Source organism: Gymnogyps californianus, chromosome 3 (assembly GCF_018139145.2).
Source record: "Gymnogyps californianus isolate 813 chromosome 3, ASM1813914v2, whole genome shotgun sequence".
Lineage (NCBI taxonomy): Eukaryota > Metazoa > Chordata > Aves > Accipitriformes > Cathartidae > Gymnogyps > Gymnogyps californianus.
In genome coordinates, this window is record NC_059473.1 from 58,258,171 (window position 1) to 58,283,343 (window position 25,173).

A 25,173-nucleotide genomic window follows, 5' to 3' on the forward strand; every position below is an offset into this window, starting at 1 on the left:
ATTGCAAAGAAAACTTAGTGACATTCTCTTACCTGAAGCTACAAGTGGCTAATAACAGATCTACTTCCCTCTGTTCTCTGTGCCTGCTGGAACACCAGCTCTCTCTCCTGACACTTGCATGTGGTTTCCTTTACTGAGAGGAAACAACAGGGAATTGCTCACTTGGATGAAGGATTTCTTAAAGGCACTTGCCCATATGACAACTTGTTGGATCTATTGAGCCTGTATTTGGACTTGTCAGAAGTAGGAAAAAGGCAGGCATACCTATTTTACCTTCTCTTATGGAAAAAACTCACTAAATAGCAGATTAAAGATCTATTCAGTCTTGCTTTTCTCTCAGAATTGCAAAGCTAGGTGTTTGCATCCACACCATGATGTGTGCCCCATCATTGCAAATCCCACCTATAATTCATTGACATGTTGGAAAGCAAACGGGATCTTATTTGCAAAACTGAAGTTTCTGGCATGAGTTTCAGCAGTTGTGCAGAGCACTGGAACTGCAGAAAGCCTGTGTTGCGCAGCGAGCTGTCGCTCATTCTGCTCCACAACACAATGAGAAATCTCCCAGCTTTGGTATGTTATGAGTAATAGTGCAAGTCATTGAATTGGAGACTCTCGTGGGGCAAGGTGGCCTTATCCCAGACTGAGCCAGTGTTTCTGCACTAATACTGTTTTGATATTACTTCATTTGTATGCTTGCTTAATTTAGAACATTTAGTTATAATTGGAGATGTATTACAGTATTCATTCTGTAGCCTATTTCTTATTCTTGGATGACAGCTAGCTCCTTATGAGATCAGGTATGTACTGTGCTCCTATGCTTTTTTTCTACTGCTGAAATTAAATAGGGTTGTTAAAAGGCTTTGTTACCTAAACTTTTTAAGTGGTAAATATATTTAAATATGTTTATTACAGACCTACAGCAAACAGGCTAAATATGGGGGGAGGGGAACCACATAGTTTCAAATTCAGGCTCTGCGCTTTTGAGGTCAAGGCTTTGTGCATATATCTCTAAGTGTAAATCCTACCCCTCCTTCTCTGGTTTCTCCTTTATTCACTCTTCCCCTTCCTTCACTGGAATAACTTATGCTTCTGGAATAAATATTCTGGAAAAGCAACTGTGTGGGAGTTCTGTGGTCACTTCGAGGCCAATTTCAAAATAGTTTTTGCAAAGGTTTTTCTTGGGCAGTGGGGTATTCCATCCATTTTAATAAGGAAAACTAGACTTGCTTCAATTTCACCTAAAAGGAAACCTGGAGGATTGTTTGTAACTACAGTATTTCAGTAAGTTTTCCAATGGAGTACAAAGCCAAAATTTTTTCCAGTTACTCTTGTAATACAATGAATCCCACGTAAAGCCTCCACAATAATTTGAACAGAGTTGTCTCTTCACATTTTACTTACTCTTAATTCCCACAGGAAAAGAAAGAACAAAAGAGGAACAGAGGCCTTGTCCCTCCTGGTAAGCATACTGTAAGCTTCTTGTAAATCATCTGTGAAGGGGGGCTGGTTCTCACAGAAGACTGCCAGAAGGTTGCACTGAGCTATGCAGTTCATAGAGTAACAGTGTTACTCAGCCTCGGGAGCTCTCTAGTCCAACCTCTGGCTCAAAGCAGGGTCAGCTGTGAGCTCTGGGCGGGTTACTAAGGTCTTTATCCCATGGGACCTTGGAAAGGGATGGAGACTGCACAGCTTCTCTGGGGAACCTGCTCCACTGCTTGGCCATCTTCACAATGGAAAAGGTTTTCCTTCAGTTGTGTCAGAACCTCCCCTGCTTTAATTTAAGACCACTGCCTCTTGACCTCCTGCTGTGTATTTCTGTTAAAGAGCCTTATTCAATTGTTTCAGAGTGATCAAAAAAAGTTAAGGAGCCTTATTCAGCCATTTTACTTTGCAGGTATTGGCTGCTACTGGGTGCCCTCCCCACCCCATGGCCATCTTTTTTTCAGTCTGAACAGACCCAGTCCTCTTATCCTCTCCTAACAGGGCATTTGCTCTAGCCTCCTGACCCTCTTGGTGGCCTGATACTGCAACAACAGTGATTGTTAGGGATGGACTTTTTCTCTAAGTAAGCCTGTTGTGGGGAAAACCTTCCAATTTTGTTTGTAACAGGACTTAATAATCTCTCCTGTGTTTCTGTAAGAGTGGAGCTGTAGGATTCCAGGTCTGCCTCAAATGCTGTGCTTATCTTAATTTATAAGTTACCTTGTTTGTTGAACAAAAGCTGCTTCAGTTTGGAAGTCCCTGACTCTGGCCCATAGTGGGAGTACTCACTGTCCATGAAGAGCCCTTGTGGCTCTGGTCTGAGGGGCACTTGTGAGGGCAGAAGGGTATGGTCTATCCAGATCGTGGCCTAGAGTCTTGACTAGAAAACAATGAAATGCAATTCAGATCGGAGCCTAATTCATGCTGTCATAGCTCTGCTGTGTCAGTAGAGTTGAAAGAACATAACTGAGCTCTGGAAAAACAGCAGCTGAAGGCAAACCTAAGGTTTCATCCTCAACACTTCTGAGCTCCTTGAGGCTCTCCCTGATGAAGGTGAGTCACGTGGCAGCCTTTGTGTTTGAGGGAACAAAAATCTATGCCCTGGAAGCAAGTCCTCCTGTTTGATACAGCTGTTGCTGCTGGGATTTCACAGCAGAGGTGTTCGTGCTTCAGGGAGAGGCAGGTGCTCTGCTGGGCTGGCATGGTGGAAGCGGATGCGGGTAGCACCGCTGTTCACAGGGAAGCACACCCTGTCAGAAACTTAACCTGGCAATATGCCCTGGGTAATGAAACAGTAACGCTTTAATGCCCGATGCTGGATTTGGAGACATTTTGGTGTCAGATTGTCAAGTTATAATATTGATGTAGTTAAGTGCACTGGGACTTGTGACTGATTTGCATTATGATTTTGTTGGTTTTCTCCTTTCCTCTTGATAAATAATATTCTTTGCTAATTGCTTGTGATTTTTTTAATTATGATTTTTTTTTTTCCCTTCTACGTCCTGCTGATTCTTTTTCCTGTTGTTTTTCTTCAAGCCTGCATGCTGTTGCCGCTTTCCCTGGTGGGCCTTGCTGGGAGGTGAGGCTCTGCGGGCAAGGTGTGAGGAGGCAAACGGTCGCCTCCCTCCGGGGATCCGGCCTTCAGCCGCAAACTGCGAAAACGGTGTCCCGAGAACTCCCGGATTTGCCCCCGGTGACGAAACACGGCGGCGTTTAACACCTTGTTCCCGTAACCCTTCGCTGCTTCACTGCTCGCAGGGCCGGGCCGGGGGCGCTGCGCCGGGGCGGGCGCGGAGGAGGGCGGGCGGGCAGGCGGGAGGGGCAGGCCGCCATCCCGGCAGCGCCTCTGTGGCGCGGCCCGGCGGGCGGGCGCTGCCCGGCAGGCGGCGCTGTAGCCGCCTGCGCCGCTCTCGGCTCCTCTCGGAGCTGCGCTGCGAGGAGCCCCCGTGTGTCCGCCATATTGGCGCCCGCGCCGCAGCCGCTGCGCGTTGTTCCTCCATCTCCTGCCGGCGCGGCCGAGCGGAGCCGAGCGGGGGAGGGGACGTCGGCGCCGCCGGGCGGGAAGCGGGGCGAGGAGGCCGCGCGCTGCCGGGAGGAGACGGAAACGAGCGGGGCCCGCGTCCCTCCGCGCCCGCCCCCTGCGCCACCCGCCATGGCGAGGAGGCCCGGCGGCCCCTGAGCGAGGCGCACACGCACACACAGACCGAGACTAGCCCCCTCCGGGCCGCGGCCCGGCCCGGCCGCCATCAGCGGAGAGAAGCCGCCCGGCTCCCGCCTCCGCCGCGACATGGAGGCCGTGAAAGCCTTTAACAGCGAGGTGTGTAGCCCCCCTCCCCGCTCCTTCCCCTCGGGGTCGGGGAGCGGGCGGGGCCCCGGGGCCCGGCGCCTTCCCTGCCCCCTCCCGCTGCGCGCGCCTCGCCGCGGGGAGGGGGCGGGAACCGGGGGGGCCTTGGCGCGGCGGGGGGGGGAGGAGGGGGCCGGGGGAGCGCTCCCACCCGTGTCGGGTGGGAGCGGCCCGTTGTCGCCGTCCCTGGGAAACGGGAGGGGGGAGAGGGCAATGGAGACCCCCCCCCCCCACACACACACGCTCCTTCCGCCGTGAGTCTGGGGGAGACTAAACGGAGAAGAATAGATCCGGCGGCGGGCTGAGGGGAGAGGAGGGAGCGGGAGGAGGCCTCTTCCCTGCGCCTGGCGTGCGGTGGGGCGGGTGATGCCCGGCCAACTTCGCGCAGCGGCCGGAGGAGGCTGCGCGGGGCGGCAGGGGGGTTTCCTGGATCGCCAGGCGCGGGGTCTGTGCTCTTCCCCGCGTCCCTCACCTCTTCTGCCGCCCTCTTCCTCCTCGCTTGCTAAATGGGAGCCCGCACCCCGCCAGCGCGCACTTTAACACCTCGTGGAGCTGTGTTTTAAATCTGGGGATGGGAATACAAAGGCCTGGAGGCTCGTCTCCGTATTTGAGAATAGTATATTCGCTGTGCTCAGGATGGAAGCAGACATTCCTTACGTGCTGCACAGAGCTCAGGTCCTGCACCAAAGCACTGTGCTGAGAGTGGGCTACGGCACCCACAAGCATATGCTTACAGGCTCAGGTATTGACACGGCACCTGGCTTCTCTTTTGTGCTGGTAGTTTATTTTATTGCAAGATAGTTCTTGTGGCAACTCCGCTTTGTTCCTCTTCATTGTGAGAGTTTGTGTCGTTTATATTTTGAAGTTAATGTAAGAGCAAGGGAAATAAATACGTATTTTCTTTATAGGAAGTTATACGTCTTAAAAATAGATTTTTACTTATACTAATCGTAGAAAGTATCAGCTCTGGTTACAATGTATACTTCTACAGACAGCTCACATACTGGAGGTCCGGGTTGCCCTCTTGCTACCCCCAGTGGGGATGTAGTATGGTTTTAATGATTTTAAGTAATACAATGCTGGTTTGGGTTTTTTAAATGTTAATTTGGTTTCTAGTGGAACAATGTGCCAACCATGTTGTTTCTACAAGCCACAATAAGACAGGTTTTTAAAATGGGCAGGTACTTTCTAATAACTCAGGAGCAGTTGAACAGCCGTAACCGATGTGCAATTCTAGATGTTGCACTTTATGCAATGTGAATTCTTAAGTAGAAGAAATCTACTGAAGCCACATTGTGGCTGCTAGAAGAAAAATAAGTACTAGAAACTATTTTTTTTCCTATTTTATTATTTGATTGGTTTATGCACTATATTGTTAAGTGGGGAAAAGGAAGAGTCGAGTCACAAGAACAGAAGAACATAAGTAGATTAGAACCTTTTTCTTGTATATACCTACTCGTGTGACCAAAAGCCTTCACTTTCCTATTGAAAAACAACTCTGGCTGACTTGCTGAGCACTCAGGTATAAGTACTGTAAAAATAATTAACTCTGAAGACTTAAGCTGAGAACTGTACTGAAGAGGAGAGCTTTAGAATATGCCTTAAATCTTCTAAATGCTTGAAAAACAGTAAACTTTGGGTTGTAGGAAAAGAAAATGCAGAAGATCAGGCAATGACATTTTAACCAACTTATCTCCTATGGTATAAATAGACAGCATCTATGAATAGACTTGTTTTTATGACTTCTCTTTCAGTTTTGTTTTAACCTGTGTCTCTGTATTTGAACGCTGGGCTGCACTGATAGGAAGGTTTTAAAGATGCTGTGACTAAACCCCTGATGCTGGAAGTAAATGATAGAAGACTTGCTACATTTGGGGAATCCTGAGTGTCATTGCTGGCCACTCTTAGCACCTCTGTACCAAGCGCAGAACTTGACTAACTTAACTTCCCATCATTGTCTCTGGTCTAACTGACCTATACACATTTTGCATTTTAGAACTGTGAATTCATTAATAAATATTTAAAGTAGCTGAAGTGTTTGAGTCCGTAGATTGTAGTTTGTGCTGTACCTAAATGCTTTTGATTAACTTCCAAAATATTTGTATTTCGCTTCTAAAAATCCTTTTCTTTGTTTTTATTATGTTTTAAGGTCATGTTATACTCCAGAAATGACATCAGAGTTCTGTTCTAGAGATTTTTGGCTTAAAACAGATGTAAATCAAATTTAGCAGCAGATGGGATAGACTAAATTGTGCAAAAACTTTTACCATACTTTCTCTTATACAGTTTGCATTCAGTTAATAATTTTACAACAGTTTATGTCACTTACTGGTGAAACACAGATGACGCTTTAGAAAGAACATTCCAAATACATTTAAACACTTAAGTGTGCAGGTTAGGTACTTCTGGGGTTGGTTTGGGTTGGTTGGTTTGTTTGTTTGTTTTTATAAAGGAAGGAGTTGTGTGTGGATTATGCAAAGAAGCTAAAATAAAGGCAGCTGTCCATCTAGGTAGTATAGCTTACTCCAAATGCCTGAGTGAGCTGAGCAATATCTTGTATTATAGCTATCCTATATGACAGTCAGAATTGAAGTGACTAACATAGGCTTGTCATTAATTTGATTAGAAAGAAATATCTCAAGTTTATTTGAACTCTGACTACTGGAAATAATGCCCGCTATTGCAGAAAGCTGTTCAATGTCTAGCAATGATACGTGGCATTGTCAGTGCTGTACCTAGTCGTATATATAAAATTAGCCCTAACATTTAAAGTCTTGGGAAAGATAAATTTAAAGATGAGAAATAATCACACTCCTAAATAAAACATGCTCAGTATTGTTTTCATGTAATGGTTGATGCTTTACTATTTGATTAAAACTGCTTGGCAACTGAAAAACAGAATATTGTAGAACTGACTTAGTATACCGTTGAGGTAATTGGCAATGTGTTATACCACACAGTTTATCATTTGCTACAGTTGACATCATGAAGGCTTACCATTGCAGAATCATCTTCCTTCAGGTCTCAGTTCAGGCCCTGAGTTTTTTTTGAAAAGAGCAAGTCTTGACAGAAGAAAATGACTGAAATGTTTCAAATTCTTTATATGTTCTATAAAATGTATTTTGTTAAAAAGGAGTTGAAATGGACTAGAGGCAAGCACGCATACCATCACAGTTCCAGCACTCAGCTGGTAATGTTTTAATTGTAGACTTACATAATTAAAGTTCAGTATTTGTTATATATTCAGTTCAGTGTTAAAGTCGTGCTGTCAGCTTCAAATCTAGCCATTCTCACGTTGGCTTCAGGTACTGTACCTGAAGTTGGTTTTGGGTGCTATACTCCCCAGAGTTTTCTTGCAATATTTGTCCTTTTTGCAGTGGCAAGCTTTCTATTTCCAAATTATTTTTCACTTTATGATGTGAAGAATGCGTGCAGACAAATGTGAAAGGAGACCGACGGATGCTTTAATTTTGAAACACATTTAATTCTTTTTAAAATTTATTTCAATATGAATCTGTAGAATGAATGTAAATAGTTTTACAGATAAGGAAATAGTCATAGGACTGGAATTTATTTTAGGGGAAATAGAGGTCACAAATTAGTTCTAAGTACAACACAAACTGGATATCTGAAGTAGTACTTTGTTTAGCCATGTTAACTGCATTTTTAAGTATTGAATAACAGGAATCTTGAAAGGACATTTATTTAAGTTTTAAAGGGCAAATTCAGCTTAGATGCTTATTTCTTTAAAAACTGCAATAGTAATTCACTGATCTAGTTCAATTAAACATAGCATTTCTATTCATTTAAAGTTTTTCAATATCTTTAGTGACATATGGGCAAACATCTCTTCATGTATGAGCTTCATTAAGTCTTGCTGTCCATGATGCTGCCCTTACTGTTTTTTTTGCATGCTCTTTATTTTAAAACAAAAATATCTCATGCGTAAGCTATGCACACTTTGGTCAAATCATTGAAAATCACTTGTACTCTATAACTTGCTGAGACTGGCACCTGCAGTTTTGAACTACAGCCCTTTAGAAGGTTAGCAATGGTAAAACCTAATTAGGGCAGTTTGATAGCTTAAAAAAATCCAAAAACGTACCTAGTTGTAGAATTTACATTGTTGAATACAGTGAACAATAGTTGTTAGCATCCAGTGCTACAAATTTGAGCTGAAATGCAGTGGAAAAATTACAGGTTTTATATTTGTCAGGCAACACAATATATTATGATATTGGAGAGGCGATTATGAAAAGGGCAATCATCTATTTAAAAAAAGAGAAAAAAGAATAAGGCAAAGTTTCTCCCTTGAAGCCCAGGAACGAGAAAGTCATGTGTCTTCTGATTCCTTTCAGAAATGCCATGTTCATTTAAGCGTGTTTTGTATAAAAAGTTTCATTCCTCTTCTCTGTACAATTGGGTGCTGGTCTTTTCATACACAAGGGAGTTGAATGGAAAACTAAGTGTCATCACGGAGACATGGAATATGCTCCGTCTTAAAGTGTTTCAAGATGAGGATGCACATAAAGCACTCTAAGGTAGCGATTACAGTTTGCTTAAAGAGTGATGTCGGTTCCTATGCCTTTTCTCTTGTTAATCTACATGTCTTGTAGGGAGTGAGAGTCACAATTAAAACTTCTACAGCATTGCTAGGCTGGGCTTCAGCTGTTACTAACAATGAAAATGGTTGTCCTCGCATAGCTCATCATAAAGTGGTCACAGTGAGCTTTTGGTGTGCAGAATGGTTGTGAGAGCCATGTAAGATGATAAGAAGCGATACATAAAGTGATCATTGCTATTTTTCAGTTAACTGGTTCTTCTGAAATTTGTCAGTGGTAGGGACGTAATAGTCACTGATCATTTGCTGGCAATGCTGTTGTCTATATACTCTATTTGCACTTCATTGTCTATTGGTCACCTTTATAGTGATGTTTCTTTAGAAGGTGTGTTTTAAGTGGCCATGGGGAACAGTTCAGTTGACTACAATTTCAGAAATGTGACCCTTGGAAATAACCCACATTTTAATTACTGAGCATTGGAGTATAGGTGCACAAAAGTACAGAAGTGTAAATCAAATACTCTATTTTAGACTACTTTATTTAAATGGGATATTCTAAGTCACCGAGGCGGCTTTTTCATGAAAGAATGCCAGTTGATGCTAAAAAAAGCTAAATGGTATGCCTCATGAAGATGCTAAATAGAGATTGATGCTGAATAGCTGGGGAGAGTGAAAAAAAGAATGCTCTTTGAAATGAGGAGCCAGGGCTTTGATTAGTGCAAGTAGTGATACTAGCAGTTACGTATGAGGAACAGTGAAAGGGCATGTCAGCTACTCCCTGGCAAGGTATTTTTCTCAGATGCTGCTGCACGTTTCACGTTGGCTGAAGCACCTGAAACATCTGCAGAGCTTTTTTCCTAGCTGCTGAGAAAATGAGAAAACTTGTGTCTGTTTCCTCTTCTCTCTCACTAACATTTCACCAGTCATAAAAAAAGTGCAACCTTCTTTCATATCCTCTGCTGTTTTGAAGGATCCTGCAACTGTGATAAGTTTAAAGCTTTCGTCTTTTTTGTTTGTCTGATATTCGTAAATTTTGTTGTAGCAAATTGGGATGAAAGCTTTTGGTTTACCTCTATTCTTATGTTTCAGAAGAAAAAGTTAACTCAGTAATATTTACGTGTGCATGTGGACACACATACATTGAAAAGTTGTCTCTGTTTTTCATTCTTAACCTCTGGGGTGGACGTGAAAAAGATCTTCTGTTCTATTTTGCTTTATAATCACATAGTGCTTCTCGGAGAAGAAACACTGAATCTTTATAAACTGTATTAATTCCATTAAGATACAGCAAAATGTGTAAGAATTTGTTAATTTCCCTTTCGCCGTCAGGAACATTAAGAGCATTATCAGTGAAATGTAAATGTTTCACTCTGTTGCGTCCCAGCAAGAGTTGAATTTTGCTGGCTCTCAACTATTTGCTTTTTGTTAAAAAGTCATAGGGAAAGAAAGCCCTTTTCTCTTCAGGATACAGTAAATATTAAATTGATGTTCACCTGATTAAATGTCTCCATGTGTGCTGAATAAGTATTTACAGTTTTAGTATCACATTTTCAAAGACTGACCTGACCTTAGGCTTTTGCCAGCCACAAAATCTTGATCATGCAAGGCTGCGTTAAAGGCCCAAAACGTTGGGGGATTTTTTGTGCATATCTTGCTCAAGGACCTCATTCCTTTCGTGAAGTAGTATAGGACAGACATTGATTATTTTTCTGCTTTTGATACATACACTTAAATTTCTTCTTAAGCTGTGGTCTAGATTAGATCCCTCTGAGCCTGGGAGGGTAATGTAGATCTCCGGATTCTGCTAACACTCTTGAATTGTGACTGGATAGTTATGAGTATCGATCCTGCTTGCTACTCATTTAGAGAGCAGTGAACCATTTTGTAGTTTAAAACAAATGCACTTCTGAACTCTCATGACTTCAGACCCTTTGATTTTCACCTACTCACTAAGACCATGCCTGGGGCTACAATCTTTGGCAAAGTACTTGAAATTATCTTAACAAGTCTTATTTGAGTTTGCCATCAGCAGTCTGTTTTCCTGTGGCAGTTGTAAAAGTGGAGTCTAGTAATCCAAATGGCTTTCTTACAGAAAAAAAAACATTCAGAACAAAAGTATTTGATAAAGCAGGTCTTAAAATACGGTCTAGACACTTGATTACCTTCATGAGGATTTTTTTCACTTAGGAAGAGGCCCACTTTTTTCCTTGTCTGTAAAACTGGTCCGTCATTCTACCTCTGGACAGCCACCAAGAAATTTATCCCGAGTGGCTGATTCAGCCTTGGTTAGAGCCTGCGTTCCTGGCCTCAGCAACCACTGGTGTAACTCCATTGTGAGGCCTGGGACAATGGTGCGTAATTGCCTGTTCACGTGTGTATCCAGAGTTCAGCAAGCTTGGCTTTGAACTCAGTAAACAATATTAGTCCTTGTTCCTGTATCAGAACTTTTCATGAATTGCATGTGCATTTCTTTCCTTCCATTTCTTCGCTTCTTTGGAGCTACGTTTCTGCAGTATTTCTCTGGGAGCACTGACAGCAGCAGCAGTCAGCTAGGTAGTTTTATTAACCGTATTCAGCAGGTGCTTCTACACTGTAGGGTACGTGTTCTTTAAGAGAAAAAGAGGATCTTCAGCTACTGCTGTACTAATTCTTGTCTTCAACTGTCCTTGCCAGTTGTACTGACCAAAAGGAGACGTTTTTTTAAATAGAATTTTAAAAGGAATTGTTAAAATTTGGAGGAAGTAAGAGGAAATGAGTGCATTGCCACCATGATCCTCTGTCAGATTTATCCCCACCATAAATGTGTATTTCTTGTAGTATCCTGCTCTTGTGCTGTTATGCTTTTGGCAAGTGAGCTACCATTTGTACAAAAATAGCCACTATGGATACACAACAATTTATCATTTTCTTTCCACTTTTTTCCAAGAGTTTGCCTACAGAGCTTACCTGGTTTTACTGGGTACAGTTTTTGATTGTATGAGATTTTTTTTTTTAAAGTTCCAAATGACTAATACTGGATAGCTATCTTTTCTCCTAGGTTTGTGATTATACAAGCAGGTAGCTGATGGGCATTTTTCTGATGCCTTGACATTCAGAAATATAATGCATGTGTTTATTAAAATACATATGTGGAAGGTAAGGCTTGGCACGTTTGTTATTGTGTTTGCTATTGATGGTTTTTGCGGGTTGGCAGAGAGTGCTCTGGTTCCCGTTTACAATGAGGGCACAAAAGAAGATGTGTAAAAGTGGAGGGGCAGAGCTGAGATCCAGGAGGCAGTAGTAGCAAGGAGTGGTGGTTTGGGTGGATGGTGGCTGAGCAGTAAAAAGGTGTAGGGTAGCAACAGCTGAGAGATTGAAGGCACCTGTTTTGGTAGCCTTGAGCTTGTTTATTGTGAAGTTCTGTCTATAACATTAGTTTTGAAAGATTGGAGTAAATATTATTTTATAAACACTGATGACAGCTGCACAAAGTGTTTTATGCAAGGCAGTGAACAGCTGTCTTACATGTTTGAATTGGAATTTATAATTGAAATAGCATGTATTTTTGGGAAAGATATTTCAGAAGATCCATCTTCTTGTGTTGTTTGGCCTAGGGTTCAATATTTCCAAATACTCATTTATTTAGAGTTGAGTGGTAAGGGTTTCCTTGTTTGTGGTTTTTTTTTTCTGTTTGTAGTAATTATTAGTTACTTTCAAAAACTGAAGTAAAATTAATCACGTGCATCCTTTGCTTTCCATCCCTATTGTTCTATAGTTCGTTTTTTCTTTAAAGAAGTACAAAATACTGTAAATTGCTGCTCACTATAAAACTGTTGGTTTAAAAATCTCAGCCTCATGGCATGACTATGGAGCTGTCTTGGTGGATAATTTAGAAATTAGTACAATAGATAAAAATATAATTCTAATATTTTGATATTGATGTAATTGCAGTTTTAAAAAGAGAAATAATCATACTTATAAATGTCTTTGGACTTTCCAGAGGTTAAGTCCAAAGAGCTTAGAATGTATTAACCAGATTGTTGGAAGCCTATGGAAAGATCTGATCAGACTGAAGTTTTTCAGAATACCATATCTCCTATACATATTAACAAAACAAAGCTGGTTCACGTGAAAAGGAATAGGTTATTCTCTGAATCTGCTCTAAATTACAGCTTCAGGTAACATGTTGATCTTCATAGCTTGGTTACTGGATACGCAGTAGTAGCCACTGCTTCGTAATTTTCAGAAGAGTGGAACACTTAACAGGAAAGGAGGAACATTTATGTAACAAATATATTGGTTGGAGAAATCCAACCCACTGTAAACCATGATTTTTTAAAAAATTTTAAATCATGAAGTTTCATTGTGAATGCAGGGGATTTAAAACCATATCTAAGGAGAAAACATTTTGAAATCAATATGACAGGACAGCTTTTGTTGTAAGCCCTGAAAACAGTTAGCAGAGAAAATGTGTGTCTTTGATTTTCATAATGTTTAGGATCTGTCCCTATATTTCATATCTCTCAGTTGTAGAGGTGTGATTGTATTTAGACTTCTCTAAGACACATAACTCCATACTGTGCCACACTTTACCAAACCAGTGTGTTGAAACAAGAACAAAGGGCACTTTCTCCAGTGTGGGCAGCCCACAAGCTCACCTCTGGAAATGTGCAGAGACTGACATTGTGCCTGAAGCTGATCGATTTTCCTGTTGGTGATTTAGAATTAGCTACAAAATAATGATAAAATGTTAATGATGGAGATTAGCCATATGGCAGGAACAATGAGAAAACTGCAGAAAGTGAAATACCCCTGTTATATTCCTTGTTTTCTTAAGTGATGTGCTTTCAAAGATCATCTGGACTTTTTGACCAATCTTTCCTTTCTGTTGTTGGGAGTTTGGGCATTTGTAAAGCACTCAGTCTTGCCTAGTTATTTTATGTGGTCCATTTAGGTTTTTCTAAGCTTTTTGTTCCCATGCAGTAAACATCCTAAGTTACTATGAAGAGAAAAAGGGGAATTGTATTTTATGGCTTGTAAAGGGCTAGGAGCAAATGAATTGTGTTGTGGAGGCTATTCTGAACTAAACATCTGTTTCCTAGTTGCATGCAATTCAGGAGACTAGAGTTGAATCCAAGTGATTTCTTTAAATTCCAGTTTTACGTTCGTAGTCTATTTGTACAAAGCAGGCAACAGAACTTAGAAGCTTTCTTTGAAAGTAGTAATGAAGAGGGTTTAGAGGAAATTGTAAATATGCTGCAATATGCATTTTGGCTCCAATATATGAAAACTAAAATGGAATTTTGTCGTTCCATCTCAAATTGTTCAGGTTCAGTAAGTTTGAAAGTCATAATTGTGCTTCGTCAAAATGAAAGGGGTAGGAGAAGGACTGAGCAAAGGCAGCGATGGTAACACCTGACTTCTTCATGCGCTGAAATGTGATGGGCTGGAGAGACTGCTGTATTACCTTTGCATCTTATTTCACTTAATTGCTTATACATTCAGTTAGGATGAATATTCAGATGTCCTCTTTAAACATAAACACATGTGAAGAGTGATGTATAATACAACTGACGTGTAGGTGGTAAGCCTTTCATGTGAGTGTTCTTGGTTGCTTTTAAATTTTTTTTATAAATCAGCTAAGGGCGACAGTAAAAGGAAGACACACTGGGATATCAAGCGTATTGACTATTATTGTATGTTTGTTAATTTAAACCACGTCATGCACTTTAAGTGTTTGAAAACAGTTGATTAAGTTGCTGTTGAGTTGCAACCCTCTCTTGTTCTGTGCATTTTTTAATGTTGGATTTTTGGCAACTTGTATTGTCTTGGTTGATTACTGGAAGAAAAGAACTTTTCATTGTTTTCCCTCTGAACTGAAATACCTTATGCAGAGTGGAGCATCTGCCATTCTGGTCATCCTACATGCACGTCTTTGGTATATATTTTAACATTTCTGTGCAGTGCAGAGAGCAACAAGGTGCTGATTGGGTTTAAATAACAGTTCTCACTGGTAGGTCCTAGTCAGCATGCAGGAAGAATCCTATTCACTGAGAGATGGGCTCATGTAATTTAAGTAACTTTTCCTAGAGACCGAATTTCAGGAGAGTGTGTAAAGTGCAACATAATAGAAATTTGTTGATTCTGTCCTTTTTTTAAAGCAATAGCTGACAATACTCTTTTCTTGTTCTTTGCAGTGTGGTGATATAAATATTTGGTAAGCAATTCCGTGACTATTTCTGTATATACAATTGGATTTGATTTATTTTAATGCTATTGAAATGTGAAAGAAATTAACCTAATTTGTTAAGGTAATATGTATTAGGCTTGACTTCTAAGTATTTATTTTTTCTTTTGCACATTGAAATTGCAGACATTTATTATTATATACGATGTCTGGCTAGTGTTGTGTCCTGATAGCAGCCAGAGAAAACTGTAAAAATATTTCCGTAGAGATATGTGTAACTGATATCCCTGACACCGCTTCTGGTCATAATCTCATACTTAGAGATTGGTCTGAGTCCTAGAGTATCAGTATCAAAATGTTTATTCCCTTAGTTGCTCTAACAGTGTAACAGATACTCATCTATATGAATATTTGTTCCTTTGGATTACATGAGACCAGAGGTGTTCATAGCTTTCGAGCCTTCTAGTGGCAAAATTAGTCTTATATGAAAAATTATTTCCTAACCACTCTTCTCTTGCCTTTGTAAGATGTGGCCAGAGGTACGAAAAAGGATATATTACTTACGAAGCTGTATTTTAATGAAGTTAGTACTTTTTTCTAATTTTTATTCAAAATTTTGGTAGGGAAACAGCTGTCTGGCTCTGTTGCCTGTTGAATAAGAGTGGTGAAAGATCTTGGAATTAAGTGCTGGGCTTTGTAGAAGCATAGTATGCCATTACCTTCCATGGAGATGCAGTAACTTGCTCTGTAAGCGACTGACCATGCACAGAGGATTTAGTTCATGTGCATGCTGCCTGGTCTTCACTTGAGAAACTTTAGACCATAGCTTAGTATTGTGTAGTATACCTTGTAAATTACAGCTGTTTACAATAGAATGAACTTTTTACAGAAATTTACAATAGAATCAACTTTTTAAGCACTTTTTGAATTACAGTTATAATGATAAAAATGTTGTTTGCATTACTGAACAATCGAAATTTGAAATATGCTGATGGATTCCCAGACTGTCAGTAATCCTTCCCCTGAAGACCACTTTTCTTAACAGAATTAAAGGAAAAATACAGAGCAGAAATTCCGTGCTTTATCTATAACATCAACCTGACCTTTTGCCTTTCCCCTATTCCCAACGTATAATTTATATAGCTCATTAAATCTTTGAGCAAGCCCATGTTTTTTTCCCCAAAGTTTGGAAATAGGACTTAGTTATTATGTTGGGAAAAGGGAGTATAAATAATGCTGTTATGCCTAACTTTTATGTACACTGGAATATTGCCTTTTACCTAGTTTCTTAGCTCTCAACACTATTGCTTTTTGCTGCACAAATCATGACATTGCTATATCAGACAGAGGAAAATACAGAATTGTGACTATAATTGGCTTTATTTGCTAGCCTGGTCCTTTCTTGGATATGATACTTGAATGTACATTTGTGTAGTAAATCTGTGTAACTTGTTGCATTTGGAACCTGTTATTTCTGAAGGAGATGCATGAGGAAATGACACTTTTTCCATTGTCCAACAAGTCCATACAAAATCCCTGTGAGGCCAGTTTCCCATCTATTTCCAGATAATATTGGTTGACTGCAATGGAGAGGGTGGTATGGAAGAAATGCTTGTTTTAGGATATGATACTAAAAACTGAGTCTTAAGGCTTTTTTTTTTTTTTTAACTGAATGTAAGAACAGGAAAGATGTCTCAGTTGGAAGTGATGAGAAGTAACAGAATTTGAATTTGTTTGAAACAATACACAGGTGAATATCATAAAATGAGGAAGAATTGGTGTGACTTTTATGAAAGAAAATAGTATGTCATGTACGTATGAGACTTCTTTGAGAGAATTAGCAAGCATGTGGACAGGGAAGAAGTGATGTTACTTGGATTTCCAAAAAGTAGTTGAGAAGATCCATCCCCAAAAATTTGAAAAGAAGTTGAATTGCCATGGAGAGTGCATCCTTACATTGACAGATGACTGCTAAAAGGGGACATGAGGGAAAAGTTCATGTGTAGAAATAAATTGTCTTTTTTCATGATGGAATCTTACGTGGGTTTGTGCTGGGAATCTGTGCATTTCAGTGTATTCATAAATGCTGTGGAAAAGGGGTAGAACAATGAGGCAAAAAAGTTTAACAGTATTAAGTTATTTAGGATGTTGATACTGAAGGGCTAGCCATCAAGGTTTGCAAAAGGGCATTGCTGTACTGACTGTTACATGGCACCCTGCAATTTCATCAAGTTAAATGTGGTAATGCAGGCTGGGGAGACAGTATGAAAAAGGCAACCCTTGCTTTATGTACACAGTGATGGGCACTGAAATTATGTCATTTGGTAATTAATAAGCTCTTGCAATTGAAATGAAAATGCCTGTTCAAAGTTCAGCAGTAGTCAAAATAGCAATCAGAATCCTGGAAATTAGGAAAGAAATAGAGACTTGTTATACTGCTATTACATCTTTATCTTATGCCACATGCAGTCTAGTTTGCACCTCACAGGACCATGTTGGAAGAACTGCATGTACAGAGAAGGGCAGAAAGGACAGGGAAAGGAATGGAACAGGTCTGTATGAGAAATTACTAAATATTAATACTCTTTTTGGGCTAGAACAAAGATGACTGGAAGATGATGAGATAGGGGTCTATAGTACTGGTGATACAGAAGAGGTAAATCACTGTTTTTTCTAATGCAGAAGCTAGGTAAACTCAGTGTCACTGATGAACACGGGTTCAAATCAAGAAAAAGGAGGTTTTTTGCACAGATTTTGATTAAATTATGTGCCTTTGCCAAAAGATGTTGGGCGTGCTGAAGATTTACATGTATTAAAAAATAAATACATTTGAATTCCCTATGTGGAGGGAGATTTTATGAAAAAGATCAGTTGGTGCTGCCTCAGGAATCACTGAGCTGTAGGTTGCTGGTGGTGTCCTGGTTTTGGCTGGGATAGAGTTGGATACACATTTTCTACTATGCCCTAGCTCAGAGAAAGGGAGGAGAGGTAAGGAGGAAAAAAAAAAAAAGAACAGAAAAAAAGAGGAGGTAAAAATAAAGTGTTACGAGAAGGTAGAAAGGTGTTAAGGATAAAAACAATTTAAGAAGAGGGAACCAGAGAGGGACAGAGAAAAGCAGTCCTGATAGCAACCATCACTTCGTGGTGGGGTCCAAGTAGGAGAGGGTGCTCCTTGGTGATGCTCAGCCCAGGGGGATGATTAGACAGGGAGCTTGAAACAGTTGCCAGGTCTCTGTTGTCAACTTCCTGCTCTTCCTGGCACTTGAAATGGCCAAGCTGACTAGGGCTGGGTGAAGTTTGACAAGAGCATCCCAAGACTTGGTGAGGCTTTGGATGTGGAGTGTAAATAAAAAAGGGAGTATACATGCAATTTCAGGAGATTCTGGAGGAACTGGAAAAGGAACCTGGCATATTTGATATCTATGTGGTGAGAGGGTCTTCCTCTCACCATGGAATGGGCATGAGTCAGGATCCCACGAGCACACCTGAGTCTCTGTGTCTCAAGTCCTCCACTGAGAATTTTCCAACTTACATTCTTGTTAAGCAATAGACTTGGTTAACAATATAAATTACCTCACTGGGGTTTTTTACCTTCCTATGGCAGTACGTCATGCTACTGAATGTTTTGGTGTGACACGAGGCCAATGAGTTGGAGGAGTGAGGCACAGTTGGATAGGGAAGTTTTTTGAGGCGTGATTTCAAGGTGAATTGGTTAGCTGTTTTACACCCTACTAAAGAGAAGTGGGGAGGAATTACTGATAATTTTGGAGACGTGATGTGGGTTTGACCCTCTGTGTGTCTCTGTTACATTTCTGTACGGTTGTGTTAGGATAAGAACTTATAAAATTTATTTTTACAACTCGGACAGTAACAAAACAGGTTTGGAGATAGTCTTATAAAACCAGAACAAAAATCCACCCTTAAAACTACCTATTACTTTGATCATCTTGAAGACTTTTAGTACTATCTGTCTAATAAGCTGTTACGTGCTTAATGGCCATTTGGCTGGCATCTGATTCTTACTTTGCAAGATCATTACCCGGGGAATTGCTTTCATTGAGACAGATTAGGATTTGATGATGAGTGTGTCTTTGTGGACGCATTTTGTCCCTGAAGTGCCATTCAGATTCAACCCTTCCCTTTAAGGATTTCCTGTGATTTATATTCGGTGTTTAATCAAACATGCATACTTCTATCAAAGGTTTATTGATTGTCCCCCACCTAATTATCAAAATGGTGATGTGCATAGGGCATGGCTGGATGGAATCGTCATACAGCAAAGGAGTAAAGCAACTTCCCCACACACAAATTCACTGCAAATTGATCTAGTGTTTTCTTTAGCTATAACTGGGTTGGGAAGATTAATGTTCATTTGTATTTTGTAGTTTCCAGTATTGTTTGCAATGTGTTTGGAGCTGAGCATGTTCAGTTATCTAGAATACTTGAGTTAGGCAGTTCGGAGTCTTGTCCACAGCTTTCTAGAATAAACTAATAGAACATTACATTTTCATTGACATTGCAATCAAATGTATACTACTATTAAGTGCACTGACTTGAAAAATCAGTGGCACTTTTTACAGTAACTTGAAAGTAGTCTCTTTACTTTTGCTATGCCTTTTTTCACAGAGGAAAATAAAATTATTCCCAAAAGGTCATATGGGAAGCCTGCATTTAATATGCTTTCTAACTCGATTATTTAACACTTGATTTTTCAAAAACTGAGCCAACAGTTTGGAAATCGTTTCTCTTACCAGTACAGTCAGACTCCTTGTGACTTGTCTCTGATGGTGTTAGACTTCCCCCCCTGCATCAAACTCTGTAGAAGTTTAGTCTTTGTTCCTTCTTAACATTGGTGTTCTCTGGAAGTCATTAATTTTGTTTTCTTTAGCATCAGACATGCAGTTTCTTTCTGTTGCTTAGTTAATTTTGTGTGTGGTAATGCCATCTAGCTTTGGAGAGGGAGTGCCTCACCTATAGTTTTCTGAGTGCTGTGCCATAGTTCAAGAATGGACAGTACAAAACAAAGCTTTCTATAATTTTGTAATGGATTTTTATAGTTTTTTATCAGGGTTTAACCTTTCAATTTATTCAAGTCAGTTGGTCTTACTGAAGCAGCATTCTCCCAAATGTTGTGTTTGTGTTGCGGTGACTTTTCTCAGGAGAGCCTTTGTGTCAGAATGACCTCTGGGTGAATACACAGCTCTTTGCAGCAGTATCAGGAGACTGTTTCTCTCCCTTAGATATTAGGAGAGCTGGGAGATGAATATTGGTTTTGTTTAGATTATTAGCATATTCTTTTTAGTTTCTGGTGCAAAATCAATTACTAAATGAATGGGAAAAATAAATTGATCCAACAACATGTGAGCTGGTTTTTGAATTGGATTTTGATGTGTATCTATATCATCAACTGGTGGTAGATGTGCAGTGTGTAGAGAGAAATTTTTATTCTCTTGGAGTACATTTTAAAAAGAGACTCCAAACTGTGTTGCTCACTACAACAGTGCCTCAGATTTCAAGAGCAAGTTTCTATTCTTACTGGTTTTTCACATAAGAAATGATGCAAATACTTTCACTATGCAAGTCCTTCCAACTGTGAACTTATGAAAATAACTAGAGAAAACAGGTTTCGTTGGTGGTCGGATATCTATCAATAGCGATCAGATGCTTAAAGAAATACTAATCAGTTTTTGGGTGTTTTGTATGAGTTGATGTTTATCCAGAAAAGCAAGTAAATGGCTAATGAATGGAATTAGGCAGATTTTCTTCATAATTCATGGAATCATATGGTAGCTCAGCTGTAAAGCATGTTTTTTGAAGTTTGCATAATGGTTTGTGTGTCTGTTCCTTTGCTTTCTTCTTCCAGCTTGTATTGTAAATGTGACTAGCGTGCTTCAAAACCTCTGAAACTTCTCCTGGTTTTGTCTGCCACTTGAAGATTACACTGTTTCACTTTTGACCCTCTTAAATGAACTGTATTTCTATTGTGGAAAAAATGCAGCTGCCTGATGTGATAAGGCTCAGACTTCATTTCAGTAAGTTCTTTTAAACAGAGAGCTGCATTTTATGCTAGCATACAGATAGCTAACTGTATTTTATACAGTTATTTAGAAGAGTGGGTGTGTTTCATTGTGGCATCTGGGCACAGAATTAGCAAGTTGGTGATAACGGTTCAGGAGTGAGTCAGGTGCCTGCGAGACACACCAGAACTGCCCTCCCAGGCTGAGGAAAACTGTGTCGGGCAGTCTGGAGCCACATCCACCAGGCTGGCTCTCACTCGCTCCCTGCTTGTTTGGTGCAGTCCTCTAGTCCCATCCTTCCCAGTTGATCTCCACTACTCAGATTGTATTGACATCTGCTATCCCCTTAGTAATCCTGTTTGTAGGCTAAAGAGTCCTAGCCACCTTTGTTCTTCACTTAAAAGCTTCTCCATAGTTTTCATTATCCCTAATGATTTCATGCCAGCCTTGGAGATTAGAGGGAGGGCAGAAATTCCAGAAGTATTGAGAGGTTGAGTGCGCCCTGTAGGTTAGTAGTTGCCTAAATATTGTTGTGGTTCTAAAAGTCCGTTTGCTGCATTTACTACTGAGATTTTTCTGGTTTACTGTTGAGTTGATGCTTTCAAAGAAATGTCTCTTGTATCAGCAGATCCTGTTCATGCATGGCAATAGTCAGCTTCAAAGCCAGTGTCCACTACTTCATGTGTACTCAGGCTTAATTTGTCTGCCTTTTTATTACTCATTAGTGTCACTGATGTTCCTCTGCAGTTTTTGATAGTCTGACTTTGTCCTATCCAGAATATACATGACGACACAGGCAGAGTCCCCAGCATAAGTGGAACTCTATTGGGACTTCCCTCTACTATAAACAAAATGTTTATTCAAATTGTATGCTGGCTGTCTTTAAGGAGTAATTGGTCAGGTTATTTGTCATGTAAGGGCCTGTTTAGGAGAGCTTGGTTTCTTTGGAGCCATTTGTGAGAGATCTTTGGTAAATGTCTTTTGGTAGTCCAGGTGGACTATATCAGTGATTTCTCAGTGTGCTCATTGAGTCTTTCAGAGAATGACAATAGACTGAGATTTGGCTCTTCCTTACAGTAGCTGCATGGAATTATCTGTGCGCCCACTAATTCTTTTCTTTCGAGTAATTTATACAAATTTTTCTGGAACAAACATTGAACCTAACTGATGTGTTGTTTCCTAATGCTCCCCTTGAACCCTTGTCAGAAATTCACGTTGCTTTTCCTGTCTCAGAGCTGCAAGATTGAGACTGTTTCAAGTGCGAATTGACCAATCACAGCTAGTAGGTCTTTCATTCTTGAGTTCCATTCTAGCACTTCATTATTTTTCACATTGTGAGCTTGTTCTTTACTTTCTTATAAACACACTTGAGGAGGATTCTGGTAGGGGAAGTCTCCACAGTTTTTCCTCAGTGTGTAGATCTAAGAAGAGAAGGGGAGGGTTCTTTTTCTGTAGGGCTTTATCTCCTATGAGTCCTTCTTTATGTCCTGATTGTCTTCTGGCCCTGGAGGAGTACTCTAATAGATTTCCTATTCCTTTTCTCTTCTGAAAAGGGCTTATTTTCATGCTTTTTCCTGTTTGTTTCTCAAACTTGATTGCTGTATTTTTTTAATGTACATTACCTGTTAGTGAGTTTATGGTCACTTTTTTTTTCCCCTCCCCTTTTGGATACCACTTCTGATTTTCTGAAATACATCATTTTACTTCACATAGTTTCCCTGACTTCACTATTTAGCCATGTTGCCATTTTTTCCTAGTTTGTTTAAAGGCTTCTTTTATATGAGGGCAAGCAGTTATCTTCTGCCGATGAGCATGAATGCCTTACAAAAGCATGATCAGGAAATAATTATAGCAAACTGTTTTGACTAAGCATTTGTACAAGAGGGCATACAGGAAAAAATGTTCCAGAATATAAGCACAAGTTTTAAAAACAAAAATAATATATTTTTAACTCTTTGTTTTTGTACTTTGTAATCATGAATAAATTGCAGTTATTTTGCTTTAACTAGATTTGAAGAATATCTGATTTCTTTAAATGCCTGCTGTCTTAAAAATCATCTATGCTAAATGAAAAACCAAAGTTTTCATTACTAGAGAGGCAACCAAGTCTTGCTTTTCTAGCCAGCCTAGTGGTAGAGCAGATGGGTTTGATGAATGGACTATTCAATGGATAAGGAGTTGGCTGGATGGCAGCATCCAAAGAGTTGCAGTTAATGGCTCAATATCCAAATGGCGATCAGTAACAACTGGTGACCCTCGGGTCCATACTGGGACCGATACTATTTAATATCTTTATTAATGACACAGGCAGTGGGATTGAGTGCACCCTCAACAAGTTTGCAAATGACACCAAGCTGAGTGGTGTGGTTCATGTGCTTGAGGGAAGGGATGCATCCAGAGGGACCTTGACAGGCTTGAGGAGAGGGTCCACGTGAACTGCATGAAGTTCAACAAGGCTGAGTGCAAGGTCCTTCTGCACTGGGGTCAGGGCAATCACCAGCATCAGTACAGGCTGTGGAATGAATGGATTGAGAGCAGCCCTGCGGAGAAGGACTTGGGGATGTTGGTAGATGAAAAATAGGACATGAGCCGGCAATGTGCAATTGCAGCCCGGAAAACCACTCGTATACTGGGCTGCATAAAAAGAAGCATGGCCAGCAGGTCGAGGGAGGTGATTCTTCCCCTCTATTCTGCTCTTGTGAAATCCCACCTGCATACTGCGTCCAGTTCTGGGGTCCCCAGCACAAGAAAGACATGGACCTGTTGGAGCGAGTCCAGAGGAGGGCCGTGAAAATGATCAGAGGGCTGGAGCACGTCTCCTATGAAGAAAGGCTGAGAGAGTTGTGGTTGTTCAGCCTGGAGAAGAGAAGGCTTCGGGGAGACCTTATTGCGGCCTTTCAGTACTTAAAGGGGGCTTATAAAAAAGGGGAGACTTTTTACCAGGGCCTGTAGTGATAGGACAAGGGGTAACAGTTTTAAACTAAAAGGGAGTAGGTTTAGATTAGATATAAGGAAGAAATTCTTTACGATGAGGGTGGTGAGATACTGGAACAGGTTGCCAGAAAAATTGGGGATGCCCTATCCCTGGAAGTGTTCCAGGTCAAGTTGGATGGGGCTTTGAGCAACCTGATCTGGTGAAAGATGTCCCTGCCCATGGCAGGGGGGTTGGAACTAGGTGATCTTTAAAGGTCCCTTCTGACCCAAACCATTTTATGATTCTAAGTGGAGAGGGATTCCTGGCTGACTATTGATAAACGTAATGTATGAATTTGCTGAAGGTAGTGCAAAGAACATGTGTGCTGTCAGTAGGTATTCAGGAAGATGTTTCTGCATGTTAAGATATCTGTATTCAGAAAAATGGGGGGTAGGTTGGCCCTCTTTCATATGGATTAAACTGTGCTGGGGATGTCTATGTTTTATGTAGTTAAATTCTGTTTAATAGTAAAAGATTGAGTTAAGAGATTTTAAGAAATGTCACATTTCTTAATTTTGTAAGCAAAACTTAATTTTTTCAAAAGCAAAAAGCAAGCATTGCACTAAACGTTGCAAAATTGCAAGTAGGTGTTTCACACTGGGCCCTTGCTTTGTCCCTAGTGCAAATGCTGCTCCTTTGGGCTTCTGCCATGCACTGACAGACCTACATAACCAGTTTTCCGAGTGAATGTACTTTTCAAAACAAAATGTATTTATAGGAAATTTAAGAGGCTTTTAAGACAATTAAGGAAAAATAATTCAGAAGAATGATTCCCCCCCCCCCCTTGGCTGCTTCTATGTACTAAATTTGGGATTTGTGTTTTCCTTTAAATGGCTGTTAAAACCTGGAACAGGTGTATCCATTGTCCAAAAAGCCTATCTCTGCAGAAGTATGTTCTTAATTTTGCTGTTTCTTTTGGTACATTTTTTCTTTTTCTAGCTTGAATTGTCTGTCCGTAAACTTAATGCTAAATTTGGCTCTCTGCTACCTGGAATAAAGTTAATGGGATGCTAGCAACAGCCCATATTATCCTGTTGGTTTTTGGCATATTCCAGATGTGTGGTACTGAGATACCTGACTGCACACAGCTGATACTTCAGAATCAGTTGTGTGCAACTCTTCCATGTTTCCCAGCACTGTGTTGTAGCTTTCTTGGTACTTTGAACCACCCCATCCCCTTTTTTTTCCTGATCATTTCAAAGCTGACGGACTGGTCAGGTGTGGTCCCAGCATATCTACGTGAGTCAGCAGTTCTGCCTCCTCATAGCTGTGTATGTCATAGGTGAAGGTGTTACTGTTCCTATCTCTTCTGGGACTGTTTTCAGATTGGCAAGGTGGCTTCTTGAGCCTAGGCTGATTTCACATTTGCTCACTTATCTGTGAATTGCTTTTACTAGTATTTTGGACTTTGAGAGTGCTGACCAGGAATACCCAAACTGACTCTGCTAAGGCACTGCCTGAATGTAAGCAAAATGTTTCTGGCACTGTAGTGGTGCCAGAAGTAGTTGAGCTGCAGTTGCACATCGTCCAGCCAAGCCAGTAGCCAGGATGAGTGACCCACAGTCTGGTAAATCACCTATGAGTAACTGGAAGTTGAGCAGTGAACTATGAGTATAAAACAGAGAA

At 40.5% G+C, this 25,173-nt stretch overlaps 1 protein-coding gene across 1 annotated transcript in view; it reads left to right on the forward strand.

The window, feature by feature from the left end:
• Positions 1-3,726: 3,726 nt before the first annotated feature.
• Positions 3,727-25,173, forward strand: part of SCAF8 (SR-related CTD associated factor 8) — a 62,205-nt gene continuing 40,758 nt past the window's right edge. Inside the window, 1 exon segment of the mRNA XM_050892954.1 lies at positions 3,727-3,802. Within this exon segment, the coding sequence (XP_050748911.1) occupies positions 3,773-3,802 (30 nt within the window). The 5' untranslated portion in view covers positions 3,727-3,772.